Raw genomic sequence first — 12,259 nt, 5'->3', positions numbered from 1 at the left:
ACAAATATATTAAAAATGAAAAAAAATTTAAATATAATATGTTATAATCAATATGTATAGTTACCTATGTCTATAAATGTTTAATTATCATTTATGTTCACATAACTAATTGTTTTTGCAATTGTAATTATTTTAATAATCATATTACTAATATTTCTTAATATATTTTATTATATATGATAAAAATGAATGATTAAAACAAAAACAATAAAATATATCTGTTATTTTTTAATATATGTTTTTATATTATAAAAGAAGTAAAATTAAAAAATAAATACAATAAATCAATTAATTTAAACTTTTTATCATTTATTTTAATATATTTCTATTGTAAAGCTTTATAATATATTTTTATTTTATTTTAAATTGATTTCAACCTTAACTTACTTTTTCAGAAATACTTCTCACATTAAAATATTTATAAAGATTTATTTTCTAAATATTGAATTTATTTTTATTTCCCTCATTTTGTTTTCTCTTAATTAAAAAATTCCACCTTTTCTCATCCTACCTTCTTCTTTTTTTCATTATCTACTCTCGTCAATTCAAACAAAACTATAAAATCATTTTTTTTAGTCTAAACAAAAGTTTGATGACTATGATGTTGAGTCAAACATGATAACTTCCAATAAGGAATATGTCTTCTACTTTTTTTCTTTTTAATTTTAAGAAAAAAGTTAGTTAGCAGTATTACTACTACTTTTAGTACATTATTGAAATTCTTTCTCTCCCTTCTTTTCGGATCACATAAGAAGGTTTTCCCTTTATTTTCTTTTTTTCTTCTCTTGATCCAATCAAGGAAGAGGACAGTGATTAAACAATTGAATAATAAATTAATTGATCAAGAAGCGAATAATTGCTTCATTAATTAAATCAGAGAGTGGTTATAAGGTGAGAATCAAGTTAGAATTTAATACTTGAAAGATTCTTTATCAAATTATGCCTTATAGTTACTTGTATGGCCTCCTTTCTCAGTTTCACCAACTTGCACTCTCATCTATTTTGTTTGATAATTTATTTATTTATTTTTTTAACTGTAACAATTTTAGTCTATATGTCTGTCCTCTTGAAGTTTTGATAACTGTCTTTTTCATAGAAGTTGAGTTGTACTTGTGTGATGTCACACCTTCCAATATTTTTCGATTTGGGTTGAGGATCATTCGTTAAGTCTTTAGTAAGTTTGACAAAAGGTTATAAAAATGGCAGTACTCTAATCTCAATGAATCTCAATATAATTTAGTGTTTTTTGTTATTCAAGTAAAAATTGACTATGTATCAGATAGAGATTGATGGAAACTGATAGGTCTGGACCTGATAACTAATCTGCTTTGACTATTGACAATCAACAATCTAACCTCCCCAAATAGTTTGCTATGGATTTCTTGTTGGTTTAAAAAAGTATTAAGTTCTAAATAACTTATTGTTATTCACAAATAGATTTGTTATTTATTTATATCAAAATTTTAAAACCATTTTCAAATCAATCTTTTTCTTTTTCTTTCACAGTCATAACTTTAGGGTGTGGAGTGAAAAAAGTGAGAAGTGAGTTAAAACACATGTTGTCGGTTGCTTTTGTCAGTATATCCGAAATCTTCAATTATGAGCTTGCTATGGGGTACCATGATGATATGGAGGAAGATCTCAGGGAGACAGAGGTGGAACAAGGGCTTAAGATTGTTGCAGAAACAGGTTTTTGTTAACAAGGTTAAGTTTTTGTAATACTGTGCACTGATAATGAGATAAAAACCAGATAAATGCAATCACATAATGAGTTTGGATTGAATTCGGAGCTTTCAAAATGGACTTTCATACCTTCCAAAAGAGCAAATGGAGAAGCAACAATTAGTTAACTTTTTTTTTTCAGATGTACTGAAAGTTTTCTTTGTGCAAGTCTATCAAAAACGATTTCCTTTTACCTTGATACATTTTCAATCTATGTGAACATGAAAGTATGAAAGTTTGGAGAAATTCTCTGCTTGAAAGAATCTATGTTTCTAGAAGAAAAACTCTCAACCAGTTGTACCTTTTTATTCAAACAAACCCATGGTTTTGTCACTCATTAATTTATTCACATATCAAATTACATTCAATAATTTAAACCCAATTTATATTTTGTTTTCAACTTACCCAAGAACATGTTTAATTCAACAAGGGGAGAAGGATGACATTTTAGAAGTGGGAACAGGAGTGAAAAGGAGAGGTGGGATGTTTTTTAATAGAAAATTATGTGCCGTAGAAAGGAGAGAAATTTTCATGGAAATGAGGAAAAATAATCCTTTTCTCATTTGGTTCCCAAGAAAAGGGAAGATGTTAAAAAAATAATATTTTTTCCTCATTCTTATGATTGTAGATTAAAAGATAAATAAAATTACTTTTATCAATATACTTAAAATATTTTAATTAACCTCTTTTCTCCTGATCAAGGGAACACACCATAGACGAGAAAGAATTTTGTTCTCCTAAAAATTGAACTAAACAAAAAGGTTTCAAAAAATCCCCTCTCCTCCCCCCCTCCATTTTCTTCTATCACTGTAAGATTAACACACTAAAACATGTTTCCCATTATCAAATTCAATCTCAGTTTCAAATTATCAAATCTAGAGATTAATCTACGACAGACAAAATCTTGATGACCAATGGATAGTCAGTTGGATAGTCAGTTCGGCATTTAAAGTAAGAACAGTCCAGATTAATGGAAGAATTTAGAGTGTATTTTGCCACCAAAAAATCTCTTCCCAAGACAACTAAAGAGAATACAGAGAATCACCTTAAAGTACATAACAAATAAAAACCATTACTTTTACACCAAGCTTAGCTTCTAACCTAATGAAGTTATATATACATGCTTCATCTTAAATGATCGCCATTAAAAGAGAAACGATTTGCAAGAGGAATCCCAACTGTGCTATTTGAATAGGGTCTTGAAACCTCATCACCAAATGGCATCTGTGGTGTTGCATTTTCATAGGATGGATTGATGGGAAACGTGGGATACGAGTATTTACTGGAAGAGAGTGGACCTCCGTTCGAGAAAGGATCAAAAGGGGACTCATTAGAACTAAATCTTGGCCCATTTTCCAAGTACCGGGTGGAAAGAGCTTGATCATCAGCAGACAGGCTCGACGTTGTGCCAGAGTAAGGAGGATAGGTTAAAAACTGGCCATCAGAAGTTCTAGACATGGTTCCATTAAGATGATAGTTTGAACCAAATCCAGCAGTTGGATCACGGACATTGAATCTAGCAGTTGCTTCATCAGAAAAATCTGTTGGTAGTCTGAAGAGACCAGAACACCCAATAGGAATTTCAAATCTATCCTCATTTTTACTAACAGAAGGCAACGGTTTAGCAGTGTACCCACCCTCTACTACTGGCAATCTATTGAGTTCCTGTTGTAGGGATATTCTAGCTTGTTTAAGAGATTCAAGAACACCATCGAATTTGTGAGATTGTTTGCGAGTAACTAATGCATAGAGATCCGTTTTGTTTTCTGAAGCATCATTTTGGTGGTGGACACCATGAATATCAGTTGGAAAGGAATGAGTAGGCCTGGGATCAGAATAACTATGCCTACCTGGATCTAGATGGCTCATATCAGAAGACGGAGAGTGGTCATTTACCAAGCTCTCATTCTGATTTCCCTTCAGTGGGGAGTGTGAGTTTTCTTGACCAAGCAAATCAGAAGTGCTAAAAGTTGCGCTTTTCTGGTTTCTGTAGCCATGTGTATCATCATGTGTTTCTGGCATAATTTCTGTGTCCCCAGCTTTGAATTTTTCTTCTGATAAGCAAACGCCTCTGGGTTCTCCTTTGCTCTCTTCAGCCTTTGAGGTAACCACCTTAGCAGCATATGGAATCTGAACCTTGCCTTCATCTTTATCCTCAGTCATATCTGACTGATTGCCCGGATCACATGAATCCTGAATAATTTAGGGTCCAAAACTAATTTTGAGATTTCAGGTGAATTTTACATGGAACGAGAAAGCAGTAAATAACCTATTTTGAATCATAAAATCATTAGATGCACAAGGTTAATGGACAAAAAATATTACATGAACTACTGTTATTACTTGTTTAATACAGTGGAAGCATACATATTAAAAAGGGGACATATAATAGACAACAAACACTCTACCTCAAACATTTTGATGAAACCGAGATTCATACATGTGTTTCATTCAATTTGTTCTCTACATCCTTTTTGAAAAGAAATGTCTTACATAGTTTTGCATGTGAGCTTACTTTAATTTTTTGATAAAAAACAGTTTTCCTATCTGTTAATTAATGAGTTACTTCACTACTTGTTATGTTTGGTCGGAGAGGACAGGAAATTGAGAGGATGGTTAAGTTAGTGTGTTTGGTGAGAGAAACAGGGAAGAGAAAATTAAAAAGTGATCTAAGCAACATTTTTCTACTCCATTTTTCACTCATTTTCAAGCTTGTCTCTATCCCTCTCCTCATTTGTTCTTTATTTCTCTTCAACCACAACACATTTAATTTTTTATTTTATTTCTCACTTACTTCTACTCATCAAATTTATTACCACCTACTCTATCTCTCCCTTCTCTACGAAACAGACCATAAATGACAACAAATACATTGGTAAAAATAAGAGATACAAGACTAATCTTGAACCCTCGGCATTAACTTTCGTTAAAACATCCATAGGAATATTCGGTCAAGAGCTTTATTCTAGTAAACTGCACTCTTCTAATTAAATTTGAATTTAACAAATATTTAATGTCAAACTATAGCCACTAATTCTGTTTTAATGTCAAACTATGCCTAAAATCATTTCTACCTTCCTGCAATTGTCATAAATGCAACAACCAAACACCAATTTTCAAGAAAAAAATACTTAGAATATAGTAAGTATAGGTGAATCATACATACTGGTGTTGTGCTGTTATTCTCTCTAAATTTGTCCTCCCATTCTCTTTGAGCCTTCTCCATTGCTTCATATTGGTCAATAAGTTGGGCTTGGTGTTCAAGAGCCTTCTCCATTTCCTTCTCTCTTCCATATCCATCTATGCTACGATTTTTGCTAAGTAGGTTGGCCTCTGATCCATTCTCTTCTTGAATTTTAGATTCTATTTTCAGGATGTCAGGTCCACCATCTTGGAAATTTGGAAATCCTTCAGAAGAGGATACAAGTTCATTTACTTGGCAGTTAACTTGGACAAACTTGTCTCTAGATTCCTCCATAACAGACCTGGGAAAACACAACATATTTATCAACTTCACAAGCACTTAGGAAGACAAGTGTTACAATAGAAGAAATATGCAAATTACATTCAGGAGGTATTCATATATGAAAATTTGGAGCAGACAGGACAAGACTATCAAAAGTAAAATGACAAAACACTGTCAAGCAGAGAATTTATATGAGACACTTCCTCAAAAGATCTAAAACAAAAAGCAGGGATCAAGAATATCAAAAGAACACCAAGTTTATAGGCACAGTTTTTCTAAAAATCAGTTCTCATGGTGATAGGATATAAGGTAATAGGATATAATGGGTGTAGGATAGAAGGAAGAGTTAATATCCTAACTGCTAAAAGCAGTTACGATGGGCGGGAAGTGACTTGTATAAATAGAGTTCTATTCTTTTGTTAGAGGGGAGTTTTTGAACCTTGTTTGTATAGACAGGCACCTTTGGTCCTGTGGGGAAGGTTAGGCTCCCATTGATTGCTTGTACATTGTATCTTACCAGTTTTGAATACAAGAAACCCATTCTTTTGTTATCCGTGTGTGAGTAGTGAGTGTGTGAGTGGTTGTCTGGTTTGGTTTCATACCCAGAAACCTAACACATGGCATGACAGTATTGAGCAACCACAGGTATTATATAACCCTGGAAATTCGAAAGGCCCAAAGCCTATGAGTTGGAACCAAGTCTAAACTAGAAACAAGTAGATTTTTTGTTAATTGTCGGTTACCTCACATAGAGACAATAAGAACAAGCAGGAAAATAGCACTGTTATCTGTGGAACATAGTCACATAAATGGGGATAAAAACAAATTTGATCAGAAAGAAAGGTTATGACTTACCTGGGTTGTCGATGTCTTATCTTGCGACATGACTTTCCTAAATGGTGCTTTGGTGAAGAACTAAAAGATGAAAAACTGTTTTGCCTCCTCACATTAGTAGTCTTGATCCTGTACTTTTCAAGAGAATGGGACAAATCATGGCGTCCTTTCCATGACAAACTTTTACTGGATACTAGTGAAGAATCTACACTGGAACCAGACAGTTCATCTGACCCGTGTTGTCTTCCTTTTGAGTTCATAGGCCCATCATTCTCTTTTGAACAGTCATTGCTCATAGAATCAAAAGGGTTTTCAAGCTCTGAGCCTGAATCAAATTCATCAGATACACCATTTATCCCTTGATTCTCCAAAATGGCAAGAACATCAGCAGTGGCCTTCTCTGCCATCTTCCTCTGAAGAATCACCATCCTTAGTTGTTCCTCCAATTCCATGACCTGATTGAAATAGTGGAGAAAAATTTAGCGTCAAAAAGGGAGCATTAAAGGCCAGTTTGGGTACAAAGCTAGAAGAGCTTTTCAGAGCTTCTGTACTGAAAAAAAAAAAAAAACTCTATTTCTTGTAGAGAAGTTCTCAAAATACCCTTCTAACCTGTATCCAAATAGGCCCTAAAAAAGGACAGGCAGGCATATTTGACTACATAATATAGGAAACTTAAACTTAACATGCCTTTTTTGCCAGTTCATCAGCTCTCTGTCTAGCACTTTTTGAGATGGACCTTTCAGAAAGCAATCTTGCGCGCAGGAACTCAATAGTCATTGCAGTCGAATCCTCCGGACAGGAAGCAATCCTAAGTGACACACATTTAATTAATACAGGTCAAAAAATATCTGATAGAGAAGAAAAATAAAAGAAATCTGATTGTAATGCTAAGTCGGTAGTGAAAAATCCTAAATAACTATTCCTTATTTTATGATGACTAAATTTGGAGGGAGGAAGGACCTTCAAGGTGACTTGTTATAAACTTATATCCTTCCTTCCTTTACTTTCCTCTCAGTGCCTTGCCTTGTCACAATCTCTCTCTCTCCAGCCAAAGAAAAATAACAATGAAGTTCAATAACAAAATGAAAATAGAAGAAAAGCAGCCCCTCTCCCCTGCCAAAGAAAATGTCCACTTATTTTAAGATTGTTTTCCTTAAGGAAAATGTCCTAAAATATGTTATACCCAGCAGTTAGCAAATAAAAAAGCTGAATGTGGTACTTAAGTCATAAGACTCTCCCACCCAATAAACTAGCATTTTGGGGGATGATCTCTCTTCATGGACTTGTAATGCAAGAGCATATTAAAAGTAAATAATTATTAGCAGAGTTATCTTAAAATTTTTAAAGCTGGACTAGATATTGAATTAGTAAAATATCTGGTTCATGTTGGATGGTATACGCTGTTGAACAATGGTTGAACACTGTCTCATTTGTGTGTTATTCAGACAGAAGATGGATATATACATATACAGAGATACTTTTTCCACTTCACATATGGGCTTTATACTCTCTAAGCCATCAACCATAAGTTTGCGTCCAGTTTCAGCTGGGAAGTAAACTAGGTTTTGCTATTCCTCCTTGAACTTCTATTTCATCCCTTAAAGGAGATTGGGAAAAGATGCAAGACATGTTTCCAGAACAAATAAGCTATGGGTTGAGAGGGGTAAGTGAGCAAAGTTACATAAGATCGGAATGGGCACAGGAACATGTACTGATGTACCAGATCAGCTAATGCTCCCAGGTATATGTAATGTATTCCACCAGTTGACTGAACACTTATTATTGGCATAAAGGTTGGTCCACAGGAAGCCTTTGAAAATGCAGTGCACCAAGACAAATCAGAAAGGAGATTAACACAGAGGTTAAACAAGCATCCCACACCCAAAACATGCCCCCAGATGGTCTTCCATATATATATATATATATATATATATATATATATATATATATATATATATATATATATATATATATATATATATAAGCATGTATCGGCTACGGTAACTACTAGATTAGTGATCAATTTTAAGCTTTCTATTCTAACAGTCTCTGACAGTTGTAACTAGCTGACTTATGTAGGGTTACGTTTGAGACTGCAGAAAGAGAAAAAGAATAGATGGTAGAGATGATCAGAACTGTGTCTATGGATTACACAACAGAATCCATTTTATATGACCTGATGACGATAAATACAAATAATTATATGATATTCTATTCCTATATACATGATATGACATACCTATTAATCACATTCCAATAAATCTGATTCCAATCAGATATTCCTATAATTATAAAGATCTTAACTATCTATGGAAATAAAGCAAAGTATTAAAGAAGAATAAATCCTAAGAGATTATCCAGGATGCTCTAAAATATTCTATGACAATGTCATTATATTTCTAACAGAGACTTTAAGCTCTCATCATTCGGAGACACTAGTTTCAACTTTCTAATCAGAGCTTCTACTGCAAGATTTGGATCTCTCTCCTTGACTACTTCACTTTCTTACATTTTCTCTGTTTCTTTCCTGCACAGTTTATGATGAGTTGGATCAACCAGACAGGTTTTTGAATAACTGGTCTCAAGCTATTTTAGGGCCTGTTAGTGTGCTTTTAAAATAAAAGATGCTTTGAAGTTAAAAGACATATTTAAAGAATCTATAAGTACAGAAGTTTTTCAAGTTTTATTAAGCTTAAACAAACAAGCCCGCCAATATTGGTAGCTTAACGTAAATGATAATGGTAGAATTTAAATAATATTTATTTTTATTTTATACTCCACTGGCTTATTTGTACGTCCAAGGATTCCTAATGTGTTTAGGTTAAACGTAAGACTAAAAGGATTACATTTTGCAATTGGTAATGAGTAAGAGATAGACTGGAAAACATGTAACCTAGAAGGGCTTAGGTTGCACTATAAAAGAAAAACCTCAACAGTTGTAAGGCAGACCTTTACCTTGAATCATAAATCCATAATTATAAATAACTTTATTTTCCCGGTTTCTTACATAAGAAACAGCCCATTCATTGATTGTGTTTAATTTATCATCTCTTAATCCTTGAATCCTTGGTGAAACTCTATCTAGAAGCCTTGAACTACATCAGCTTATGAGCCATGAAAGCTAGTACCTTTGCCGAGACCATAGAGTTGGACAAAGTGGGAGAGGCGGCTTATAAAGGACTATTCTGAGTGTGTAGCTGAAGTTGACCACTGTGGATCCCAAAATTGGAAAGGATATGTAACTTTATGTCCAAAACGAGAGAACATAACATGGTTTTTAAGCCGTGAGTCTCCCCCAGGCTAGTCTTCTGAGATTGCCTTTCCTTACAAATTTGAACCACAATAGACGTGTCCAGAAAATTGGGTTCAAACTTGAATTCCGAGGATAGATGAAGTCAATTAGTCCTAGAGTTCCAAAACTAACTTGAGGAATGAATTCCAGGGAAGAGGGCATTCTCACCCATGTGCAGGTAACAATTAACTACTCGCGAGCCAACAACAAGAATGGAACTCCGACTATGACCTAGTTCCAGAATTAGAAGATTATAATTCTCAAAAACAGACCAAATACGTCTCTATAGAGCAACCTCACACTTAGATTCACAAATCTCAAGTAGATCTTAAACTTTCTCTGGATTACTTCGAATAGTAAAAACATGTCCGGAGAACCAAGCCAAAAACTAAAAAGTATTGTCGGGTCCAACCAAACACAAAACAAAACAAAAAAATCCTGACGGGGTCAAATAACAATTATGGTAAACAATAAATCATACAACAAAGGCACCAAACCACAACCGATGAACTAAAAACACGAAACCTCTACGAAAATAGGAACACCATCGAACTCCTTCCCATGAAGTAACCAAGAAAACAAAAGCTAGAAAAACTCCAAAAGCATCAAACACCACTCACAGCCGAAAACCAAAAAAATAAAGTCCAAGGAAAAGCAGTACAATAAAAAGGGGAAAGACAAGGGAATTCGAAAATACCTCTGATCTTGCGGATCGAACACGGAATTTTGCATGATCTTGGACAAACTAGGAAGTCCAACTGGTGGAGAAAAACCCCAGAAATATGAATTATAGAAGATTGTTAATATGGTGAAATTGAGAGTGATAGAAGAGAAAGTAGTTGTGAAGAGAGAGAGAAAGAAGTTGTGGTGTGAGTTAAGGAAGTGAAGATAACAGAAAGATGGTGGGAAGCATAGAAGGACGGATCTTTTCTTGATCACCTTCTCCTTCCCCTCTCTCTCCTTTTCCTTTTCATTCTTCCTAATTAGGTGTTATTTCTGTTTCTATAATGATAATTTTTTATCTTATTTTTTTTAAGTGGTTTTCCTGAGTACTCACAGCTTCGAACGAATGTTATGTTTATTTTTATGTAATCAATTTTATAATAAAAATAAATAATTATAATTTTAAAATATATTTTGAATTTAAAATCAACCAAATAAATGTCCTTAAAGAAAAATATATTTTCTTATAGAATAGAATAGATGATGAAAATTTAAAATAAAGTGGTTATATAATTATTTTTAAGAGGAAAGATTTTTCAATTACTATTTCTTATTAATATTAAATAATGTTTTTAATTTAGTAAACATAATTAATAATATTTTCATAATAATTTTTAAAATAAAATAGATATGAAGTTTACATACAAAAGTTAAATGTATATTTCTAAAGTTTATCCCTAAACTCTTTGATTTGGGAAAAGTCTCTGTATGTTTTCTAAAATCAAAAAGGAATTTGTTATTACAGTTTTGCTATCAAATTTAGATAGTCCAAAACCAGTGTACTGTGTATTAGTTTAGACTATTGGATTTAAATTTTGGTGAGTTATTTTCTTTTTGGATAGATAGTCAATATGAGGTGTAGAATGAAAAGTTAGAATCTTGCTTTCATTGGTTGAATTTTCAAGTGATTCTCCCTTGCTGTATAAGAACTTGTTTTAATTTATATAACACTAGCTAATAACCCTTACGAGATAATTATTATTTTTGTGTTGTATAAGATATAAGGATAATTTAAATGAAGTACATTATGAGAATGATAAACTATAATGAATATAATTAAATGATGAGTAAATTATATGAAATTTTGAAAGAGATTTTATATAGAATATTGTTATATTTGTTTTCTTATATATAATTTTGGTTTTGTTGTTGAGTTATGAGATTAAGACTTGTTGGAGTGGAAAGAAACCTCGTAAAATGTTTGTTTTGGATTATTGGAGTTGGTTTTGGGTTAAATATCATTTGTTGACGCATGTGCAAATGGTGTGCTAATTGCATTATACCTCTTATGTTGGTTAAGTAATGTGAAACATAACTTTTGGTTTGTAGTTTGAGTAAGAAAGGTGATGAAACAATTATTTTTCTCTTTGGAAGTGAGAAAAAATCACTCAAGTAATAATATGTTAAGATGATGATTATGTGATGTATCATTAAATGCTTTTATACATATTAATGGATGGTTTAATGTATAAAATGTGAGATTAATTATATATATTATGGATATATATGTAATAGATGTTAAGATGTATGTCATGTCCTTTTTGGGTGACTTTCATAGACCATGAATGAAGTTGAAAACTTATATACATGTATATGAAGTGGTTTATGTGTATATAATGTTTGGTCTTTAATAGGTGACCATAATGGGTGATGTAAGGATACATAAGATGGTATCATGTCCTAGGTTGTGATAAGCACAAAAATCACGTTATTAAGTCAACTAATATATGGTGAGTGTTCGTACATGTCATGTTCTAACATCTTTAAAAATGGTCATCAATTTAACCTCTTTTGGAATAATTCTCATATGTAGTTATGACATGACATCATGTATGTGATTATATATGAATTTGCTAAAATGATGGTATTACGGAAGTGGACCAGGGCTAACTTCTAAATAATTCAATAGATTTAATAATTTTGGTGATATGTATATTGATTTTGAGATTTTTATGTTCATATATATCACACACAATAAATAAAATATGTAATTTTATCCTAAATTACATTCTATTTTTCACATATTTACAAGTTAAATTAGATTTATTCCATTTATACGACATGGGAAATATATGTGATCAACTAGACATATTTTTCCTTTATGTGAATAAATTGTGACGTTAAAAAATATACAATAAAATTTAACATTTAGAAAACAAACGTTAACACGGATTCCATATAGACATAAATATGTAACAAAACTCTTATTAATTTTTAAAATA

General features: G+C 32.4%; 1 protein-coding gene across 1 annotated transcript; it reads right to left on the bottom strand.

Annotated features, from left to right (window-relative positions):
• Positions 1-2,689: 2,689 nt before the first annotated feature.
• LOC108326261 (uncharacterized) lies at positions 2,690-10,318 on the bottom strand. Its single transcript, XM_017559649.2, has 5 exons — positions 10,012-10,318; positions 6,710-6,830; positions 6,044-6,477; positions 4,889-5,207; positions 2,690-3,915 (listed from the first exon to the last, which is right to left on the bottom strand). Exons 1-5 carry the CDS (start codon positions 10,044-10,046, stop codon positions 2,848-2,850), a joined length of 1,977 nt encoding a protein of 658 aa, XP_017415138.2. The 5' UTR covers positions 10,047-10,318; the 3' UTR covers positions 2,690-2,847.
• Between the last annotated feature and the right edge of the window lie 1,941 nt (positions 10,319-12,259).

Source organism: Vigna angularis, chromosome 3 (genome assembly GCF_016808095.1).
Source record: "Vigna angularis cultivar LongXiaoDou No.4 chromosome 3, ASM1680809v1, whole genome shotgun sequence".
NCBI lineage: Eukaryota > Viridiplantae > Streptophyta > Magnoliopsida > Fabales > Fabaceae > Vigna > Vigna angularis.
This window is presented reverse-complemented; position numbering and strand designations above follow the sequence as displayed.

Bases quoted from the DNA above. Each gene is read 5' to 3' on its own strand.
- LOC108326261 (XM_017559649.2), bottom strand. From the start codon at position 10,046: ATGCAAAATTCCGTGTTCGATCCGCAAGATCAGAG. The intron at 6,478-6,709 runs GCATGTTAAGTT...TATTTCAATCAG, and splicing joins CTGATGAACTGGCAAAAAAG to GTCATGGAATTGGAGGAACA. The intron at 3,916-4,888 runs GTATGTATGATT...TAAATTATTCAG, and splicing joins AGAATAACAGCACAACACCA to GATTCATGTGATCCGGGCAA.